The sequence below is a fragment of the Pseudopipra pipra genome, chromosome 5 (assembly GCF_036250125.1).
Source record: "Pseudopipra pipra isolate bDixPip1 chromosome 5, bDixPip1.hap1, whole genome shotgun sequence".
Classification (NCBI taxonomy): Eukaryota; Metazoa; Chordata; class Aves; order Passeriformes; family Pipridae; genus Pseudopipra; species Pseudopipra pipra.
Window position 1 is genome coordinate 42,602,324 of NC_087553.1, and position 24,163 is coordinate 42,626,486.

The 24,163-nt window shown below is 40.0% G+C and overlaps 1 protein-coding gene across 5 annotated transcripts in view; it reads right to left on the reverse strand.

The window, feature by feature from the left end:
- Window positions 1-9,336: 9,336 nt before the first annotated feature.
- Window positions 9,337-24,163, reverse strand: part of MON2 (MON2 homolog, regulator of endosome-to-Golgi trafficking) — an 80,610-nt gene continuing 65,783 nt past the window's right edge. For 3 of the 5 annotated variants that reach the window (XM_064655800.1, XM_064655799.1, XM_064655801.1), the window contains one exon: window positions 9,337-22,383. In XM_064655800.1, coding sequence (XP_064511870.1) covers window positions 22,220-22,383 — 164 coding nt within the window. In that variant the 3' untranslated portion in view covers window positions 9,337-22,219. The remainder of the gene's footprint in view (window positions 22,384-24,163) is intronic. The other 2 variants (XR_010430794.1, XR_010430793.1) reach the window with 2 other exon arrangements.

Sequence of the window (24,163 nt, forward strand, 5' to 3'; positions counted from 1 at the left end):
ACTTTCCTAAAGCAGAGAACTCTAGTTTGTTTGAGGGGTTTTTTTTGCAGCTGTACTTGAATAAGCACCCCAAGAGAAGCAATGTGCTATTCACAACCAGAGCCAATGATGACAGCAAAGGAAGTGAAGCTTCAGTGAAAGCAAAGGAAGTATTCTGTTAAAGCCACACCAAGACACTAAAATGATTGTAAACTACTTGTCGACACAGTCCCACTGTCAAGCAAGTGAGGTTTTCTCATAGCATAGAAACTCTCCATTTGTAAGAAGTGATTTAAATTGTGACACCAACAAGTATTTACACTAGGTGTTCACCAATTATTAAAAAAAAACTGACCAAAACCAAACCACAACCAAAGAAACCCCAAACAACAAAATAAACAACACTCCCCACCCCCCCCACCCCCCATTCCACCTACAGTCCAATCAGTAGTGCAAAGACTGTAACTTGTGGAGATTTTCTGATTAGCCCTTTTCCTTTAAGGTGACATAACACCTCCTGAGTGAGTTCACACTCCAGCATATAAAACCAGGCAAAAAGAGCTGCAGGGCTGTGAAAAAATGAACAAGAGGAGTGCCTTTCAGTATCAGCCACTGCTCCTCATCCTTCCCAGGTCACTAGAGCAGTAGCTGTGTAACCTTTTGGGTAAGTCTGCAGCAGCTGGCCAATCATGGCAGGGAGTGGGTTTCAATCACTACCACCCTATAGGCAAAGCCTGGCTTTTGGTGACAGGCAGAGGAAAATGAGTTCAGTAGCTGCTCAAGAAAGGAGTGGAATAGAATAACTCTCTCTGTACCGATTAGGATGGGTAGACATTGCTACAGCTAGAAGGAAAAGACACCTAAGGACCCCAGGCTTCTGCTGACAAAGCTATGGCTGGGTGCTGTTGCCAGTGGGAGGCAGAAGGCTGCCCAGATGCAGAGAAGGAAGACAGGACCCAGAAATAGTTTGATGGTTGGACAACTCTGAGCACATTCCATGACCAACATACTTGTCAGATATCTTTAGATGACCATCGGGAGAGCTACGTACAGTAGAAAGGACAACACTAAAGATGACTCAATGTCATCACAGAAAGAAGCAACTCGTTCTAAAGGCCAAAAGAATGTCCCTAGCTAGAGGTGCCTTGTAAACTAGAATCAGGAACATAAGTTTAGCATGATTTCTAGAATGATGAAGGTAACAGGATGTGCAGCCAAGGAAACACTAGTTGCAGGCATGCAGTAACTGTATTTCATAGCAGAAATGGTGTAGAATAATGCAAAAGTGCATTGTTCATGATTGGATTTTATTTGATCACAAGAGGAAAAGAGAAAGGAAACCACTGACTTTGAATATTCAATAACAGCTATAGGCATTCTGCAGATTTGTGTACTACAGGAAGAGGAGAAGGACCATCACCACAGTAATTCTCTTTTTTGGACTCAGTGGACTGCGGAATTTAAGTACAGCAAGGATGGCAGGACTACTGCCTCCTAAGAAAGAGCAGTCCAGGGCCCAGAGCACCAAGTAGAAAGAGCTGACTGTTTTGATGACCAGGCTTTGAAATCATTACAAAAGCTAAGCCACTAAGTAGCCATAGAGTTTGATGCTGAAGACAGTCATTCCCAGGTATTATTTTGGCCAAGCAGTACCACTGTCATCACTTGTTCTATACGACAGCCATGTAGCTTTTTCAAATGTCAAACATCAAATGTGGATCACTGTGCATTGTTCAAAGAGACAGTTGTTAAGACCTATAGCGTGCTTCAATTCTACTACTTTTCTGAATCAACTGCTCATATGTATAAATTAATAGCATAAGATACAGCTGCATCTTCTGTGACTTAATTATTATATATTATATATATTAATTATATATATATCTTATTAAAAGGTCACCAGAATCAGTGTACTTTGCCATATATGAGTGCTATATTATCTTCCATCCTTTTCTTTGATCTGCTGACTACGTATATTGTGTGTCTTAATAGCTTTTCCCCAAACACTTCATTATTTGAATTCTCTCCAATAGTCCCATTTTCTTTCTGAATTAAGATGATCGGTTTATCCATATACAATAATCAAGTGCTGTATGATGGGAAGATCACTTTGTTCAGCTTAATAGCTTTCTTTCTGTACAGTGAAGCTATGTAACAGAAGTCCACTTCAAGAGAACTACACCAGCCCCTTTTCTAAATCCTTGCTTAATGAGATGTAGTCCCTGTGGTGACTACCTTGGTCTATGAGTACAAAGGAGCTAAAACGATGCTGCCTTGTATCATATGAAATGTCAGGGTTACGAGCCAAGCACTTTCATCCTGCTTAATTGCACTGCAGAATAGCATATAGAAATGTGTGTTTTATAAAGAAAGCAGGTGATGCAGTAGCAAGTCCTACCCAGTTAAATTATTTGAAGGGTCACCTAGATCTTCAGGTGTAACCCTTTCTCATTATTTTATATATACAAAATATAGAACATAAATAACACTCCTGTTTTCACAGTCTTGACAAACCAAAATGTTGGTAATAGTGTTAACAGTATTTTTAGGGATGGGAAAAAAAATTGAAATAGCTTAGAGATTCACAGTGTGAAGCTGAAAGGGATGTACAAGTGTAACAAGAAAGAAAGGGAGGAAAAAAAATTGAATACTAAACAAATAAGAAAATGCCATTTGGTCTTACTAGGCTCTCCCATACCAGCCACTATTAATGAAAAGGTGTGTAATCTTTCAGTCACTTCAAGCTCCACCAAAATATTATAACATCAAAGACATTGCTTTGTACCTGGTCACAAGGTTGCAGAAGGCAAGTTTTTGGCTAATTAAATAAGACTTGATTAACATAAAGAAAAAAAATCAGAAGGACTAGAAAAGAAAGAAGGAGAAACAAAAGCACAAAGGGGCAAAAGTAGTGAAATCTTAGTATTCTGAGTAACAGCTGGGACTAAAGCAGAGTCAGTAAAGATGGTAAAATCACCTCAGTCTTTGCTACCTTAGCTTAATCTGAGAACTCTGGGATTTCAGTGCATCATGACTGAACCCTGAAGTGTGGTGACCCACACTGGTGTTCACTTTGGAGGTAAATGCTGCACATTTTTTACTCGATTGACAAATTCCAAAGGAGATGAAGAGAGGGGAAGCCCTCCTCTTCTACTATTTAGGCTTAGTTTCAAGCCACTGGGTCCACTGCAATAATTTTCCTGTCAAACACTCCTATTACCCATCCAATACAATCTCAGTATGTTCTTCAAACCTGCAGGAGTTTTTGACTGAATTAATTCTATTTTTATCTTTTTCCTGACATTTACAAATAATTTTATATAACACACCGAGAGTTGCCATCTGTTACCTGAAACTACTTTTAGGTCTCTATACAACACATCCTGCAGATGTAGCCTAGTTTTTTTGCTAGTATATATGGTACTTATGGTTGGCAGTACTAAATATGTTGGACTGTGACTAAGAAAACAATTCGGATTGCTTTGCAACAGTAAATGCTCCATGTGTACTGTCCCATCAATCACTGTGTCACCTGTAGCCATGACTATGGATGGTATTCTCCCTTCCTGAGCATTGATAACTGGAATGAACAATACTGGCATCCATATACAGAACTGCAAATTTTAGCCTTGAGTAAGCTCTGCCAGAGTTAGAGTGCCAGAGTAGACAGGCCTTAGGAAACAGCCCTGTACCTGTACAGCTCAGTTCCAGTGGTTCTGCTGATTGTTGATGGTGGGCCCTGCTGCTCCACAGCTGCCTGCAATCCCTCCTGCCACACAAGTCAACCGAGGGTGTGGAGGGTACCACAAAGACCTCAGAATTACCATAAAGGATTTTCTGGGCAAATGCCAAGTCTATCCTTGGCACGAACTGACCACAGCCATCTGGGCAGGATTACACATGATCATCATGACCAGCTGAGACACCTGCATTAGGGCTTCCTGAAACAGAGATTCTAATGGCACCTGAACTGTTTGTGCACTGCCTCCAGATTCAACTTCAGCTAGCTGCGGCTCATGTGGCTGCTGGAGGCTGTTAGGAGCCATGAGTTATCCTAAGCATTCCACCATCACGTTGTTACATCAGCAGGGCCATAGGTACTACAAGGCTGGGAAGGTGAGGGGAGAACATACTGCATAAATATTTAAACACCTCTGCTCCCACTAGATTGATAATTTTATTAACATCACTACTGTTTATCTATTTTCTTTAAGCCTTGAACTTCTTGCCTGATTAGACCACTTTTAACTATTCAACTATTAAAAAAGGATTGGTAAACCTAAGCACTTGTTTCCTCTGCCATCGTTCCCTGTTTTCTTTTCTACTCTATCCTATAACCACATACTAATGTAGCAAAGGCAGCAGCTGTGTACAGGACGCATGACAGACCATGTACAACATCAGGGACTAACATGATGACAAAGCAATCTTTCAGGTGCTGGAAAGAAGAAAGACATTCATGAAGTCCCTACTGCCTGGGGAGTAGGGAAAAGTTAGGCCACAAGAGAGGGAAGAAAACCTGAGAGACTCGGAAAATAATGGCATTTTAGTTGGCAGACTGGCACACCTGTAAACATTTAAAGTGTACAGCAGTCCTAGCTCTCACTTTAGACCTACCTTCCTCCAGGCATTCTAGCCAAACTTACATGAGGTTATACAAAAGTCACGTACTGAATTCCTTGCTGACAGAAGCCTTTCTTTGGTCCATATTCAGGTTTTGCAGCATGAAAGGCCACCATGATACTGATGGCACCAGCAATGAACGTAGCTAAAATGATTGTTGTTACACCACTACACTGTATCTCTACACTGCCAAATATCAGCATCTGACTGAAATCACCGTGTAAATCAGATAGGGTTACATGACACAAGATAAATACAAGATAAACAGGATAAAAAGGACTGTGACAATGCATGTGTACATCCTGACAGCACTTAAAATTATCATCTTGGGAAAGAAAGCCTCTGAAACTACAGATATTGCATATTCAGTACAGCTCATTGCATATGTAGATACTGGCCACTAATAAGGTAAGCAGGTAGGTAAGGAAGTGATTTATCTTCTACTTAGCCTGAGAACTGTAAAGAAAACATCATGCAGTAAGTTTTTGCATCATCATGATACAAACTGCCCAGTAACATGGATTCAGACATCAGACATATCCATTCTAAAGTAATGGTCCACCAGGTGACCAGAATTAGATGCAGCAATCCTGAGTTGGAAGGGACTTACCAGGATCTCAGACCACTGCCTGATGAATCCCATGGTACTGTACAAAACCACAATTCATCTCGGGTATAACTTTCCTGGACAAGAGTGATATAGCTTTCACTTACACCTACCTAAGAAAAAAGGTCCCACTTAATACTTCAAATACTGAAATATAATTCACTATCATAAGCAAAGATTTTAATAATTAAAACACACTATTTTTAGGTTTATTTTAATCTTGTAGAAGCTTCCTTCTGGAAACCCCTCAACTGGACCAACCTCCCCTTTAAGAGTATGGTGCAGAAACTCCAGGAAGGAATAAGACCCTTTTTAGACTGAAAACCAAGCTTCAGCCTGAAACACAAGGCCTCAGCAAAAAAACACACATACAAACCACACTGATTTTTACCAGACAAACCAGAAACCAGAGTTGAAAAAAAAAGCAAATTTCAAAGGAGCTGAAAATCTGTTGCCAGATTTTATTTGCCTCCATATCTACTCTTTTTCTTTGCAGGTGGCACACGAAAGATGCTCCTGCCTTTCTGGTCAAAAGCCTCAGCAACAAAGTAATGTTCCTTCTAGGAACATGTGCCACAGGCCACTGGGTTATAATTTGAACAGTCCCTCCTAATGTGGTACTTCCAAAGTTAACTATCAGCAGAAGTATCCCCTCTTCTCTTCCAATACATCCTCCACACAAAGGTAGGCTCTTGCCTCATTCAATGCCAACATTTTCATACCAATTCCTTCATCTCATTTTTGTGGGACAAGGCTGGATAAATATTAAGCAAAATCCTCGCTTCTTGCAAAGGATGAAACAGAGGATAGACAAAGCACCCTTCAAAATGGGATGAGGAATACTCCAAGTTCTCTTCAGGTGAAAGGGGGAATTGGGAAACATCACACTACTTTAACAATGAGATGTTTAAACCTATTTTCATGGAAGTGAGAAGTACATCATTTTTTAAAAAAACATCAACCTTCTTTCAGGTGGCTGAAAACAGTTCCTAGCTTGAAAAGTCAAGTGTGGAGAGGGTGGAAAACAGTAATAAGGTAATCAGGGACCAGGAAGGGATCTGATAACCAGGCATCATGGATGCTATTTTCTTAGGTGGCCTAGAACAAGAGACTTTCAGCATTTACGAAAGAAGGTGCAAGACTGGATTTTTTTTCCATTTGTGTTCTGATGCACTGGCATCACTAGGTTCCGGATGTAGCTACTGTCACGCACCAAGATACTTCTTTGTTGCAGCCACTGCAAAACTTCACCAGAAGCCTAAAACAGGCAGGCAAACTGAGAAGATACAAGCAGTTTTGCTTGGATTGCAGGGTATACAAACTAATAAGGCAAGAACGAGAACTTCAGGTACAAGGAAAATAAAAGACAACAGAAATAAGCAGACTTATGAAGAGAAACTGGAAAGCCAGGTAAGAGAGCCTTTTCTGCTGGTAAAGTCTTGACCAGGGAGAAGAAACAGAGTTCACTTCCAGTCTTCAGATTTGCTTCCCAGAGCAAACACAGCAGCTTTCACTGTGATGTAGCACTTTCCATGTCTGAGGAAACACTCCTGACCCTTTCCATTAAATGCAAGCCTTTCACTTCAGAGATTCCACTAAATCCCCAGTAAAGTAACTTTTTCTGTTATATTTCTCCTTGCATCTAACACCTTCAGTGGCAGGACAATGTTCATTTTGGACAGAAGTTCACAAAGCCTGTACATTAATGTAGCTGCAAGGCTAAAAGACTTAGCTAAAAACTCAGTTTTTCAGCTAAAAAGATTGACTACTTTCCTAAAAAAAAATTATAAATTTGTATAAATTATGATCCAAATATATATTAGAATGCTAATATTCAAGACATCCTAGAGAACTGGAATCTGGATATTTAAGACCAGTTTCCCAAATATTCATACTTCTGTCTTGAATAGCACTTCTATTTCTGCTATAGAATCTCTCTAGAGGCATAGACCATGTACATATATACATACGAGATATAAAACCTCCTCCAGAAGCAATGTTCTAGAACTAATTTTTATAATTTCATTGAGCAACACTTAGGGACAGGATAGTGGAAGATGCAAGTAAAGTATTTAAAGAATGTGGTCCACTTTCATTTGTAATTACTAGGGTAAGCATTTCCTTATGTTAACTTAGTACTCATTCTTACAGAGAAAATATCAAATGAAAAGCTGCAGACATGACTTATTTAATGCATTGATGCATTTTAACTGTTTATGTATTTACAGATGTAATTCTCTAGAAACTGGTTATTTCCTCTTACTGTCTCAAGCTGCTTCCCAGTGTAAAGCGTGAGGTCTCAATCATTATTATGTGCATGGTTCAAGACCTACCAAAGTAGAAGACCCAAGCCAGCTCCCAGTGAAGACAAGTTCTCAAATATCAATTCTGCTAGCACGGGAACACAGCACTCTCCTTGGTGACAGGGAGGGCAACTGCACCCTGCAGGGAAGCAACTATCTTGAATCTAAGATTTTAGGTTGATGCATGCCAGTATCTTTAGAAGCGGCATTGACAGACAGTAGCTGGAGGGGTGAGCAGCTGGTGACTGTTCTTCACAGAATAGGTAAGACAATAGTGCAAAAAGACATCAAACCAGGGAATAAGAGCATCTAAAGCTTAATCGACTATGCTGTGAATCTCAATGCATTTTTATTATTCCGTGAGTCAAAAGAAGTGCTCAGAAAAGCAAGAGAGGAACATTTCTTGCAGCACTTTCACCCAGCACAGCAAACAATACACAATAGGGATACTATAAACTAAGTAACTTCGCAGAGAAATTCCATCAACTCAGCCATGTGCCTGTTTTAGTGTTTCTACACAAATTTACACAAGAAGTTGTGTGAAAACCTCTGAAGAATAGAGGGGAAAAAACTTCAGCATGAGACAATGCCATAGACAACAGTGTGCCAGCAGTACCGCTTTTTTAATTGGCATGATGCAATTTTTTTCCTGACTAATTAATCACATCACAGTAAAGAATCATTGAATTTGCAAGATATGGGCTACCCTTGCCATTTTCCGTGTTCACAGATTCAGAAATACCAGCTTTGACTTTTACAACCTCACTAAGATAAAGCTCTCCATTCCACTGAAGAATTAAATCTTTTTGCCTCAAAGCCTGATGTTGCAACCTCCTTCATACAAGTATGCTAAGGAAATCGGACTTAAACAGTAAAGACTGATACTTGACTGGACCAACATCTGTATTCTGAATCCAAGACTGAGTAGTGCTCTGAACCAAGAAATGCATGGATAGCCCCAGAGCAGAGCTAAGCATCTTGTATGCAAGTCCCCAAGAAGTAATTCACTTGTATGTACCTAAAACTCACTAAGCAATACATAATCAAGACCTATGTGGACATGAGGACAAACCACCTCATGCATTACACATCATCTCACCAGTAGTCCCCCATCTGCATTATTTCAGTAGCACTACCTTACTTACTTTAAGTACAGGTTCTTAACATTCTCCTGAACTCTGAAGTCACCATCCAGAGCACAAAGAACTAACTGTTCAGGTGGCAAGTGAAATTTACAGGAGATAATTTATACAGAAAATAAAGCAACTAAGTGCTTAATGGCAGTATACTTGAACACATTTTCTCTCACTGATTCTCTCCCTCAAACCCAAAAAGCTACAAAGGGAGCCAAGATCTAGTCCTACCAAGTTGCCTAAGCATAAGGCAAAGCAACAGGGAGGACAATTTCACGCAACCCACCTACAGGCACTTAGCTTAGCTGAAGGACCTTCACCTCCTTTAAAATCAACTTACAGAGACAAGTTCCTTGAAAGGCCAATTCAGATCAAGTAATATTAAGGTACTTAAAAATGTGATTTGTATCAGCAATATATCTCTGCCTTCTCCACTGAAGAGAGAGGGACTGGTGGCCAGTTAAAATAGATGCTTAAAGGTAGATTGTGAAAATACCATCCTAACTTCCAGATCAAACTTCAAGAGTCTCTCTCTGCTTGAGATGTGCTGTTAGGATGTGAAAAGCAGGCAGCTATAGCATCCTTTTTGACCCTTCAGTTAAGTTGGGAAAAAACCAGGATATGCTTTAAATTTGCAGACAGTCAACAACTATGATCACTATTTAACTTCAAAAAAACCTCTACTAGTAAGAATACTTAATGTGTTAGTTTATTAGTGAGCATGAGAACACCTAGCTTTTAAAAAGTTTAGTTTATGACAGAGCTTGAATTACCAGAATAACACACTGCACAGGGCAGAAATGAAGCATCATCAGATTAAACTTCTCTGTGTTCTGCAAGGCACTTTACATTCAGCAGATGTACAAGAGAAACCTCTGCATGTCTTCTAAACACACAGAGTTCAAAAAATTAAAAGAGACAGTTAAACATCACCATGTTCTTTCCAATATTATAAATACATTAGAACTGTGAATTAGAAGCACTACTAAGGCACAAACTTAATTTCAAGCGTTTAGCTAGAGCTTTAACTTTCAGTATAAACTCAACAGATTAACCACAACCTGTTCATAGGTCTTATAAAGACTGAAAAATTAACTTTCATTTTTAAAAACATAGCAGACAGTTGTGCACATTTATTGTAAACATTTTAATATATTCCAAGTTTAAGCCATTATAATAACGATCAACACATTAAAATTCATATGAAAAAGATACCTTTAGCCATCACTATAAATATACTAACAGTTTTAGTTAATTCACAATAGCAAATTCATAGGTTTGCTTTTCACAGTAAGTCAAAACATACAGGAAAGGTATCTCAGAAGATCACCTAAAAAACTGTTAGCACCAAGCAGTACAATGGCAACTATACTGAAAAGGACTCTTACCAGTGTAGGGAAGTAGTAAGTACATATTTTTGCTTTTCTTAGAAAAATATTTAAGACTTTTTACTATTCAGGCAAAACCACTTAATACTACACAAACAAGTTTAGAACATAGAAAATACAAGTCACTGATTTCCATCTTCACAAAACAGAAAATCCACCTCTTTCAAGGATGTCATGTGAATAATAAGGTCTGAGAAGAAATGCAGACACTTGCTCTTCAGCCCAAATTCAGGTGCCCTCCAGCCAGCGTGAAAGTAATGGTTTTTCATCCAGCTCTGTGAGAGAAGTGGCATCCTACCGATGCGGTCGAACACCACTACTCGTCTCTGTGGCCAAGGCTAGATTCCTCCTGCAGAACTAGGAGAAGGAATTGTTGCCACCTCAGCAGCATGCAATCTCGGAAAACAAAGGGGATTCCCACTGTCATTGTCTTCATCTGCAGCTGATCATCACCAGCACTAGCAAGGCAGTAGCTTGCGCAGTTATCTCCACAGCGGGCAATGTCACAACCCGACCAACAGCACAAACTACTACCTCAGCCAGGGCCCTGGTGCTCCCGACCCCTTCTGAAGGGGGAAACAAGCAGGTAGACAACACAGCAGCGATACGTGAAATTAGAAGGAAAAACAGCAGAAAGACAAAAGGGCTCTGGGGTCTTTCGATGATCCTCGTCTCCTTTATCTGTTGCAGACATCAACCAGACTCCTCTCGCCTGACTGTGAAAAGCAAAGGGAAACCCCGCCCAGCTCCCTCCCCAGCTTTGCCCTTTTCCTTGCATGACCTGAAACCGACGGGAAGAGCTTCATTTATCAGATACATTACAGACCCCAGCTGGTACAGTAAAGATCACGTTTAATTTCAAACAGCTACAGTTCCGCAAGCCTGTAACAGATGGGGCGGGGAGGGGAAGGAGGGAGGGAAGAAAGGAGAGAAACGGAGGGGGAACAGAAACGCAGCAGACAGACACCTTCCACCCCCCGATCCCCCCAGCCGCCCCCCTTGCCCACCCCCGCGGGGCCGGCGGGGCACAGGTCCTGCCCGCGCCGCCCCTCCCCGCAGCGCAGCCCCACCGGCCCGGCCCGGGCAGCCGCAGAGGAAGGGGGTGCGGGGCGGAGAGGCGGCGGCCACCGGCCCGCCCTGACCTCCCGCCGTCCCGCGGGGCCGGCCCGCCCGCTGCCCGCAGAGCCGGCGGCCACGGGCCGGGGCGCGCCAGACCCGGCCCCACTCGCCCGAGGTCGCGCTGTGTCGCCGGCGGGGGCGAAAGGGCCGCGGAAGGACCCCCGCCCCGGCCGCCCCAGCGAGGAGCCCTCGCCGCCTCTCCTGGCAGGGAAGAAGAAGCCGAGCCCTCTATCGAGGGCGCTGAAGGGTCGGGGAAGGGAAGGCGCTCGCCTTGCCGAGGCCGCAGACAAAGAAGGCGCCGCGCTCCGCCGCGGCCCCGCTCCCGCCGCGGCTCCGTCCGTCCGTCCGTCGCCGCCGCCGCCCGTGTGTCCGGCTGAGCCATGGAGAGCGTGTAACGCGGGGGGAGAGGGGCTCCGCGCCCACGTGACCGGGCATGTCACTCACCCGGCCGCCGCCATCTTGCAGAGGGAGGGGGAGCGCTGCCCCCGGCGCGGGCCCAAGATGGCGCGGAGCGGCGCGAGGCCGCTCCTCACAGCCCGGCCCCGCCCGCTCTCCCGCCGGGCAGCGCGCGGGGCGTCGGGAAGAGCCGCTATTGTCGCTCTCGATCGGGGGCGCTGCGGCCGGAGCGGGGCCCACGGGAGGCGCAGGCGGGACGGGAGGGAGCAGACGCCCGCTAGCGGGGCTTTTCCGCTGGGAACGCACTCCGGGAGCGGCGCGGCAGCGGCAGGGCCCGGTGGGGCAGGAGAGGCGCCACCGCCCGGGGCCGCGGCGGCACCAGCAACAGGATGGCGCTGGGATGTCACCGCACAGTCCCATGTTCAGGGAGGGGGATTGTTACAGCCTCAGCCCGAGAGGCAGAGCGGGCACGGGCTTTCAGAGTACCAACAGTGCCTGCCTTGGCTCTGCACTTTAACTTGGAAGCTCTTTTCCTTCTGAATGGAAACAGGCTCCAAGACAATTACTCCCCCCAGAAATTGACCTCAAAGAAACACTGGGAACCTCATTACAGATTCACCAAAGTTAAACTAACGTTCTGGTCGATCGTTCTTGCCCTTCACCACCAACTCATTTATGAACAAATTTATTGAAAAAACAACTGCTAGCACACAACAGGGATTAGACTGCAAGAGTTTAAAATAAAATGTGTAACTGCGTTTACAAAGACTGTATTAACAATAATCAGTGATGCAAAATATGGAAATAATACACAATAGTCTTGGAGTTTCCAGTGCAAAACTATTTGCAACACGGGTTAAGAATGAAATGCAATGCCTCTAATGACAACTTGCAACAAAGTTGTAGTTGAGAAAGTCACACTAGAAAGAGGCCAAAACATTGCCACCTTAGAGACAAAGATAAAATTACGTGGTTTCCCATTTTTTAATTGCTACCTATATTAAGCATCAGGCACAATCAGATCACTGATCGCTTGTTTAAAAGACTTTTAAACCAAACATTCTGTTGGAGAAAACATGCCAAGAGTTTCTGTATGCTTATGAAGTACGTATGTTTTTGATACTGCCTGGCACATTAAAGAACATTCTACAGCTGAGAAAATGGAAGTACCCAGTAACTCAGAGTCCTTTACTTCTGGTACTGGAAGGGACTGTTTGATCTCCTTCAGACCATTTTCTCTCAATTCTTGTTTTCCTCGGTAAAGCCAGGTAATGCTACTTCTCACAAGGACAATGAGACTTAATTGTCGGGTATTTGAAGTCAAATAAGGAGAGGCAAAGTATTACAAATATAGATGCACCAAGGAAATGTATGCTCTGTTCCTACTCAGTTAAGTTGTCATACACATGAAAACCTAGTTCTGAAAAAGAAACACAATTTAAAATTGGGAAAGTTTAAGTGTTTATTAAAAAGAAAAAGCAAAAGCTAGATATTATAATACTGTTTTTCCTATAAAATAATCAGATTTATTTTAACTATATTACAAAATATATTGGTAGTGGAAAAAATTCTTCCATATGTGGAATATTAAAGTTTTTACTTAATTCTGGGTTAATTTTTTTATGTGCTCCCTTCTGTTCTCAAGCCACTTCAACTATAATGTAAAGCAACTTTTACACAAGACTATCAGTATTTCACACTTCACTGACTTGTTTTTCTGAATTAAGGTCTCTTTTACACTCATTAATTAACAGACTGAAACCCATCTTAACATCATGAAAACATTTAGAAAATTTCTTAGACAAGAAGTTAGCAATATCTATATAAGGAAAATCAGCACTTCGGGGCGAAAGTAAAATGTAAATTTAAACCACATCATTTGGATCAATTTAATTATTTATATGAAGGGGAGATAAACAACAGTAGAATACTGTTTCCTCTTGGAGGTTGTTAAGTTTATTAATTGAAGTATTTGTCATTTATCATGTACAGGCAGAAATTATAATCAGATATCAGTACAAAGTACTGGCAGATACTTAGAGTATATCAGAGTTTATTATATGGCAAATCAGAACACTTATACTGATATTTTCTTTCTGGGTTTTCATTTATCTAAAAACAAGAACTCCAAGAGTCATTAAAGCAGGTCCTGGAAAGCAATGAAAAAGGACCTAAAAGGTTAGGAAATATGCAAGGCTGCAGATGGATACAGGTATCAATCTGCATGCTTCCAGATCTTAAATGTTTGTTGGAGCCACCCACCTTTCTGATTCCCTCTCTCTTTCCCACATCCTGTAATGCAAAGCTTGAAAGATTTTGAGGATGGGAGCCCTTAATTACTTTCAGTAATTCAAGTCTTTTTACTGAGAGTGTGAATGTGTAGGGGCTTTGAAAGAACTCACTCTTACTAGATAGTATTTTCTCATTTTCCTCAAAGATGAGAAATTCAAATGACAAAAATAAGCATTCAGGCACCAAGCTGTACATATCAGAAGTAACTGTACCCTTGCTGAAACATTTGGGGAAAAAGCAGCAGTTAAATGTAACTGGTTAAATGGAAAAATTCTCTGATGAGTGTACATAAGTGTAGCAGGACTGGAAATGTTTAGTTCAGTTTACTGAGTTCATGAAGACAATAATGGCACATACTTGTCCAGATTGGGGAAGCAATGGAAAACCAAGACAGATCAGTATCAAGGAGAATTTAAAGTTCAAAAAGAGCTCAGTGTTCTACACTAACAGTAACTGTAGATCTCTTAACTCTTTGTCTAATTATTTAGACTAATGCCATGACAACAAGGAAGTCACAGCATGTTATCTCTTGCAGACACAGGGTACAACAAATAAATATTTAAACATGATCTCCGAGGGAGGGGGGAGGAGGGGGGAACAGGCAAGCCTTAGAGTAAGCCCCTTGCAAATGACATATAAAGGTCCAAAATGCAAACAAACAAACAAACAAAAACCACAAAGAAGATGCTGTTAGGGGAACTCAGAAAAACTGCAGTACCATCAACACATGGCAATAGCAAGGTCAACTGCATTTACTGTAGCTCTCTCATCTCCATTTTGAGATGTTTAAAGTAAACTTAAAAAAACCCCCATGAAACACCAGACATCTAAGCCTAAAGAAGTTTTCCTATGCTCTGGTAGCAAGCGCTGTCACTACCACATAGCAACTTACGTGACCTCTTTTAGGACAGAATGGTTCTCCTGCCAGGCCTGTCTATTTTGTCTTCCCTGATTGCAAATGAAAGCCAGGTTATTTAATCTTGTGGTAGACCTCAATATTTTAGTTACTGAAATCTCAGAAAAGAAATCCAACTTGTGCATCTCAAAGCACATACTACTTACTGCCTCTCCTAAGTTTGATTACAGGAGGAATGATTTCTGTCAAAAGTTACTTCTTTTTAATAATGACTTAAATAAACAAAAACCTATGTTTTAAGCCCGATTTTGCATCTATATTTATCTCTTCTAAAAGATTATTGTTACTTCATTAGCAATTATTTAAATGTTTGTTTGCAATTAAATATAGTCACTTCACAATGATTGGCAACCTTTTAGAACTAGGGAATACATTTTTCATAGTTAAGATTCTATAGCTTATTAATGCTAAATGGTTACATTTTATCTGAAAATGTCTGCATACATTTTCTTATTATGTAGCACTTAATTAGTTTGCCAAGAGCTCTGTTTGGATGCAAAGTGCAGTAATACAGAAAATGGCACTTAAAATAATTCTTAGATTAGATCTGTTTTAAATGTATTGGAAAAATCCATGAAATACATTTTGTTAACAAAGAGGACAACTGATTGTTTCTGGTTGCCACTGCCTTCACCTTTTAGATAACAGTGGATTTTACCTTCATAGGTCTATCCTGTGTATGGAAAGAAAAAAAAAAACCAAAACTTTTTCAATTCCTAACCCATTTCCAAATTTGACCTAATTGTTTGAATTGAGCTGATTAAAGTGAAATTAAACTGCAAGAAACAGCTACTGCTATCAGACTGTTGTTTCATCATCATCATCATCATCATCATGATGATCATCATCATGGCCAGTCTTCGCGAACGAAGATTTGGGAAAGGTCATTACCCTTTGAGCCTGCGCAGTGGATTTTTTAGGTGAGACACAGTGTGCGCTGAACTGAGCCCACCCTTTAATCCTAAGGTTCATCTGCTGGGGCCGAGCAAGCTCGGACGGTGGCAGCGAGGTCCTCAGGACGTAGGTTTGTTTAGAGTGACCTTCTCTTAGATGGATGGCCTTACAGGGCTGACGAGCTCCATCTGCCCGGAGGAGCTCCCTGACCGGGAATCAAACCTGGGCCTCGGCGGTGAGAGCGCCACATCCTAACCACTAGACCACCAGGGGTCCTCCGACTGTAGTTTAGCACTTCAAGAACTTGCTTCCCACTCTTAACTCTGTAAAGAGGGAGGGGTTTGTGCTACTCCATTCATCGGTTCAATGCATTCTCTTTGAGACTTTGGCAACACATAACTGCTTCAAATTTTAAGATATTATGGTGCATGCAGCTGTAACAGACATTATTAACTTCATATTTTGAAAGAAGATATTTAAATCACTCTGTTCTAAGACAAATGTTTCTCTTTCCTCATTTGTTTTAGGACGGTACTTTGTGCAGACTCTGGGGGTCATTTTAGTGGTAAGGCAGTACCATATTATGCTATGCCAAGCAAGGAGGCATGAAGAGATGTTCAGTAAGTAAATCTGTAAGTAATAGTTGTGATGTACTCCAGAAACCAGGTCTTTGTACATGTACATGCCAGCAGTACTATGCACTTAATACTCCTGTCTTCTTTATGTTTTCTTATGAGAGAGGCTGATCAAAACCAGACTGCTCTCTTTGCTCTCTCTGAATTGATGGCAATCCAGTATCGGCTGCCATTTTTCTATGGAGCCTCTCAGTCCCTCCCCTCATGACCAGGCATTAGTTTGTGATGTGATGGAGGAAAGAAGAGTGAGTCTTCTGGCAAGGAAGCCAGAAACATAAGCTGTTCCTCGGCAACTTTAATAGTTCCAAGTAAGAAATAGTTAACATTAAAAACAACAGACTAGGCAATGTAAAGTTTGGACAAGTTTCAAGTTTCCAACTGTCGCATCCTCACAAGCCTCTGCAGTCTTAAAGCTATCAGCTTTGGAGATACCACTGGCCATGGAGACTCATGCCAAGACTAAGACAGATGTTCTGTGCACAGAGAGCAACAGGTATGGCTCCACTTTGAAGATCAGAGTCTTCAGTAACGAAACTGTGAAGATGCCAAACCGAGACCTGATTTCCAATGGATTTTCTTTCTCATTGGTAAGAAATTCATTCTTTCTCTATTGGTAATCTCTTCTGAAAACAAAACAGACTGATGGGCTGATGCCTTTGAGTATGCTTCAACATCGCAGTATTTTTGATTGAAGAAAAAGATGGTAGCTGTACTTAACTCATTCCTTCCATAAGGATATCATGCTTCAGGTAAAAAGAAGATAAATGAGATTTCTTATGAAGTTCTTAAGGCAGGCATCTGGACCACCAGTGGGAATAAACATGTTAACATGGAAAGAGAAAAGTTTATCATACTAATTTTAAAAATAAGCTTATCTGAGAGCTCCTCTAAACATAGATAAGAAATTGAAGCAATGCTCTCATCTCTTGCTAGTGAAGTCCTGCAGTTAGCACAGTGAACACACAGCTACCTTATCCTTTTTATCAAAGTTGTTTAATAATCAAGACAAAAATGCTTAAATAAGGAGCTCAGAAATAGAAGGACTGGTTTTTAGCATGTTACTCACTAACTGATAGGACAGAAGGACATCACAAAGATGATCTTTAAATTGCTGAAATTACTCAGCTTAGTTCTTTAAATACCAGGAAGAAATTTGTCCGGCTCAGTCAATTTGACAGGATATAACCATTTTCTATGCTGTTTTCCTTTTTCTAGGCAAGCTTCTTCAATCTTTCTCACTCATATCATCTGCACAAGCAATACTCTGGCAGTTGGCAGTGACTTTTTGGATCAGTCATCACTGTAACAAACGAAATAATTCAACAGAAATTGCAGCTTTGAACCAAACACCAATCACCTGTGTCAATAGCCATACTCTTTTAAGTAGTCAGAACTTTTGTTAGTGCAAATCTTTTACTACTTATGCATTTATTCTGTCAGCTGACTGGTGTATCTCATCTGCTTTCATCCCTATCTGTTGACACTGTTCTTTGGCGTTATCTGAATTTCCACCTTCCATGGTCCTCTGCTCATTGTATTTGAATTCAATGAAATTCCTTGTTTAACTGAGTTGGTCTCTTATTACAGCTAGTCTGGCACATATTTTCAGTTAAGACCTTCACGTCTCCAAGGAACTGTCTTATCTCCTCAGTTCCTCTCTTAACTCAAACTTGTCTTCTGTGAGATCTTCCCTATCAATTTTCTGGGCTGCCTTCTTCAAGTCCAGTCATTTTTATTTTGAGGTTCTCCCTAAGAATCATGAGTATTGAATTTCACTTTCTTTCTCAGACAAGTTGTATTAAACCATCCATGCAATATTTTGCTCACTTGCTGCTGCTGTAGTCATTCTTGATCCCAGCAACTGGTTCCTAGGGGGTGTAATGTTGTCTGTCTTGAATTACACAGCAGTCAGATGCTTTGAATTTGACATAAACCTGAACAGTACAACTCAGCTATGAACCCTAAAGAGTATGTACTCCCCAAATGAAATCTATCTTCTACATTGACTTTTTACAATCATTTTTATTGGACTTATACTTGCCCCGATATACAAAATGCTGTATAGATGAAGAGTCCCTGCCCCAAAAACTTACACCTGAAGCACACACAGAAAAGCACACACAGAAAAGTACTGTCAGAAGGTAGGGGTGGAAAATCCATGGAGAAAGTAAGCTCTTTGCAGGGAATAAAAATATAATATCAATATTTTGCTGATGGTTAAATGGTTTACACCTACGGATATAGGCCATATCTATGCACAATTTTGGATTCCAATTTAAACAAACCCTACGCACTAGCTGCCTTATTTGGAACTTTCTGATGCATCCCACTTTAAACATCCTTACGGGCCTGTAGCAGTCAGAATATGCGCTGCTCACAAGGCAGGAGTGGACAGCAATTCCTTCTCTCACTGATGACTAGTACTTGTGCTTGTCATGTGCTGACGAAAAGAAAGGCATTAATCTCGCTAAAAATATCTTGCCTGAAGAGTTCAAGGCCGGCTATGAGAAGATTTGCTGTTTGACAAGAAGAAACAACTCAACCCAAGTAAAGAAAGAACCCCATCTGCAGAATATGATGAAAAACTACTGAATTTCACAGATGTACTCTTACTTACTCTTGTAAATAATTTACAGTGACCATGTGTTTCATGTGGTTTAATGTCCAGTAACATTGCACAGTTCTCCAATAAAAGAGGTGGGGAAGCAGGCTCATGTACAAGGGAACAAAACAGATTCCAGTTAGATAATCATCTCTGAAGATAAGCAAATAACTACTGTAGGTTACTTCTAAGAATAAGATGTTCTTTAAGAAGTTCCCAGCTTGAGGCCTCTTTCTTTTTTCATAATCAGTTACTATGCAATCTTAAATCCTTGAGTACATTAAGGCAATGGTCATGGCATTGAGATGTACAAGTTTTCCCAAGTAATCCAAAGTCTTGATATGAACATGCTAATAATGTAATAATTTGAATTCCCATCCATGTCTTTTTTAAAATTGTAGACAAGGAAAAAGGTGAAGACTGTGGTTACATTCAATGAGCAATTAATGCTTATCTTCTAACTTCCAGCTGACACATTTCTATACAGTCAGCTGTATCCCTCTTCTAGCTGCCTTCAGTGACACACTGCAGACCCCGATCCTGAAAAAGTCCATGGGTTTTACTTCTCGTGAATAAGTAACCCTACAGACTGGAAAAGAACTTGGACATGGGTCTCCCCAATAGGTAATGTTAAATTAATTCGATTTCTTCCAAAGCAAGATTTACCTTGCTAAAAACATGTAAAAATGTGAAATTTAAACATTCAAAAATGCTGTTTGCATCAAAGAAACCCTAAGAATGTTTAGCAGAAAGTACAAAGAGAAAAAAGAAACTGATACTTCAAGTTGGAAGAAATATTTGAGTGATGGACAAGAAGGCACAGTAAAGGGAATAATTCTTATTCACAGACAAAATAAGTTCAATGAAAACACCTTTTCTAAGCTAAGTAGCTCTGTTTTTAGTTCTTAAAGTATTTATACCAAATAAAAGAAAGCAGTTTTAATACAGTCAACCCAAGCTTGCATGTCCAAAACACACCTCAAATAGCACAGATATTATTAATTTTGTAATTAAGAGGAAAGAAAGGAAAGTTAGCTCATTGGTAGTTTATTTCAAAATTTTTGGAAGATTAATGTGTATAGGTGGTAAAATAGCCTAAGTTCTAGAGTCAGGAAAGACTAATGCATCCCCTTTTTGAATTACAGATAAAAATGAAGATTTACCTTATTGGACAAATGCATCTGTATTACCACTGAAAAATCAATTAGAAACTAATTAGAAACAAATTTACCCACAGCTTGGTCTGCACACCTCTTTTCAGAAATTCTGGTTAAGATAATATATTCTAAAACAAATTAATTCCCTTCTTTCCTGTTTTACGCTTTGTTTCCTTAATAACCTCATAGACTTTGACTTATCTTCCACTAATTAGGAGAGCAGTTGTGAGGTTTTCACTTTCAGAGTATGGATAATGTTGTTACCTGTATGCGAGACCCAGTTCTGCAGTGTACTGGAACTGCTCCTCCACAGAAGGTATTTTGACATAAATTCTATTAATGAGAAGAACTTGTTTCTTTAATGTAAACTGTGTGTTCTCTTAAAACTATCCACGCTTCACAATTAAGTTCTATGCAACTTTGGTAACAGAAATGTGCAAGGTTTGAAGCCTCTTTAATATTTACTGTACTTTGAAATAGAAAGCTTTTAAAAAGGACCATAAACGGGAGCCTTGTGGGAGCAACCTGTCCAAAGCCCTGCTTGAAGAACATTATTCATGCAGGGTAGCCCTGACCAGTTCATCACACCTTCAGCTTGAAGCTTCTACAACTTTTACACCTGTTCATACGGACCAATCAATGTCCCTTTAGCCAGGAAAGTGCAAAGCAAACAGATGTAATACCATTTCTTATGCATGACAATATCTTTTAATATCTACAAAAGACTTGAAGAAACAAAACCCTAAAGATAAGCTCTGAAATCCATAGGAAGGCACCTGTCTTTTTTTTATATATATATTTGGCCTTTGTGCTTTCACATCACAGATTAAAAATATGTGAATACAGGTGAAACATTACTGAAATCAAGATGAATTAAATAGGAGTTTAAATGCTAGATCACAAACTTTAAAAACAGTACTATTAAAAGTGTTTTACTTCAATTGTGTATTACGTGAAACATTCACATTTACTTAATGACGAATTTTACTGCATTTCTAAATGAGTAACTATCTTCAAAACTACACTTCTCGCGCTTTTTATCAGACACAGTTTATAATTAAAAGATTAGAACAATTTGTTTGGGTTGAAAAGACATTACAAAACAAAGCACTTAGAATTACTGAACACAGTATTACAGCCAAGTATTGTAGATACTTGAAATCACCTTTCTTGGGTCATGATTCAAAGACTGTGGTACTTGCCAAGAAGGCCAAAAAAGGCTAACAATCCTCCAATATGTTTGGGGTTTTTTTTTTAAGCAAGGCTGCAACTACAAAATTGGACAGAATTAAGTAAAACAAACATCTTGAAAAAATATATTATGAAGTGAGGTATGATAGTCTTGAAGTGCTACAGTGGATTTCTGCATATTCAAACTTATTTCAGGTCAACTACTCTGAAGTTTGAGATCAGCAGACTGTGACTGCTTGCTGCAATCTTTTGTTATATGACCCTTTGTAGATGTCCAATGGCCACAAAAAAGATACATTCAATTAAGCAAAAATTAATAACATGATCAGATATGAATGAGCATATCTGGCAATTTAGAAGGCAAACTGTAAGTAAAAATGCAAGCATACAACTTATTCATAATAAATACATTTTCAAGCATTTGACATTATCAATATTTTAAAAAGAATTTAAATAATAAATGCAACTATTTTATACAGAACTGTACCATTTATTATACACACAAGTATATCAGTTCCCTTTGTTTACAAAGGCTGGTTACAGATATATGGAATGTTACAGTACCATCTTGCATAAAATTTTAGTACAATTTGTACTTCAAAAAAAGGGTGCAAAACACCAGCCTAATAAATCTGACTGAATTGAAATATTTTTAATTACATCATTAACACATACACAACAAGCTGTACATAAGCCCACTTTTCAATCACCACTTTAAGATACTGTAGCAAGTACATTAGATTATAAATGATTCCAACTAGTCAGTTAAATTTATTAAAGGTTTGCACTGCTACTCACTCTGGAACCTTTGAGATATAGCCTATATTCACGACTTACTGAGCTCTTGTTAGTACAGTTAAAAGGCAGTCAGCACAGTTGCCAAAGTACTAGTCACAAGAGATTTCCTCAGAGAAACTTCACCCGGGAACAAACATTTTTGGATACTTTTTTTCCCTTCAAGAATAAAAAAGAGGTTTTATGGGGTCAAGACTCTCCATTCTGTACCTTGGATGCTGGTGGATGCATGAAGTCCTTAAAAGGAACCAGTGCCTCCTTCAGAGCAGAGCACACTTCCGAGGATGAGCAGGTAATACATTCTACTAAAGTCGGGTACAAGGCAATAACTTGTGCCCATGTGCTAGCATCAACTGCAAAGAAGAAAAGAACAGACTGAATCACTTACTGCTGTCCAAATTCTTACAACAAATTTTTTTTCAGTACCAGTATAAATAAGGGCACATTCAGCTGCCTAAACATAGGTAACCAGTGCTATACAGACACTATGGCATCCCCACAGGGCACTCAGATATGAGGCATGATTTCTGCAGGAGAGCCATATTCTTTTTTTGCAGCCACAACTGGAGGCCAGATGGGATAATATCCATAAAATGGTGCTACACACCTGTGTTTCTACATATGAGTAATTCACTGTGTTTTCTGGATGAAAAACTGACAAATTTAAGATAATACTTTTATTAAATCTGTAATGTATGTGCATTTTCTGCCCGCTTTTCTCTGCTACAGACAGAAAATTGAACTGGACACATATCTCACTTCTGGAAAATTGTCACCACTGAGACTTGCTATTGATTTCAGATCATTCCAGATTGCAAGAGCTATAGAAAGCAGAGGTAGAAACACTGGACCAAGAAAAAAAAATATCCATAGTAAAGTTTGTTACTCCAACAAGTGAAATTAAACATTGAAGCATGAATCTTATTTATTAATCTTATTGCTTATTTCTGTTTTAGCTCTGCTTTCAAAAGAAAACAACCTCTGATTTCAGACAACATTAATAATTATCTTAAATAAATAAAATTATTACAAGGTAGAAGAAGTGGGAGTGAAGTGATTCTGTAATTTGTCTAGTGGTTCTCTTTATAAGAAAGTGCACAGGAGGTTTGGCAAGCACTGCTGCATATGTCCAGGGGAAGAATGCCTCTCATTACAGGAAGAGGGATGTGGGGAACAGTCCAGCTGAGCTGGCTACTCTACCCCTCTAAGAGGAAGACCCACCAAAGTAGTACTTCTGTTGCCTTCAGGGTTTGCCAAAAGGCTTTATGCATCCTGGCATAGTTCTGCCTGCACCCTTTTGCCATCAGCCTTTGAAAAACATTATCATAACTCTGGCTGCTCAGTGATGCTGTAAATGAAGCGCTGCCTCTTTGCAGAAACCCACCTGCCTGTGTTTTTCTGGAAAGACTAGTTTGTTTGTTTATTTCAGGGTTGAAAAGGGTTTTTTTTCTGTTCTTCGTAATTTCAAAAGCAGGGAAGTAGAGGGAAGTGTTGTATATGCAATTCTGCCAGAATTTCAGAGTCCAATACCAAGACTCATGACTAAGTTTTCTTGCAAGAACTCTCCACACATACACTGTAGGCACAGCTTACAGGAGGAACAGGATACATGATTATAAATGAAGCTGAAGCCTTTCATTTAATTCAACCTTTTAAATACATCTGTCAACCATTTACTTGGGCATCAATGAGCTAAGACATCTTTCTCAATCCAGGGCACATGAGAAGCAGGAAGAGAGTGATAGCAAGACCACAAGTTTAAGTATCTACCAGCCTGTCTGTGCATTTAGCTTGTACACCCGCTTCAACTACAGAGGGCACCCATGTGAACAAGATCCATAAAGACCTACAAAGGTATCATGGAAAGAAAAAAGGATCTATCAAGACTTCATATATTTAAGAATTCCACTAACATTTTATGGCAGCTTTTTGGTTTCTTTGTTTTTAGAAAAGGACACCACAAATTGAGGTTCTCTTTTATTAAAAATATTTTAGGACCTTATGCTTTTAGGCATACTGGAAAACCTTTGTAGTTTTTGTTTCTGTCTACCTGCCACCTGCAAATACAAAGAATTACAAAACACTGAATCTTACAGACTACACTTTTCTTTCAAATTTCTGGGAAAATTACTA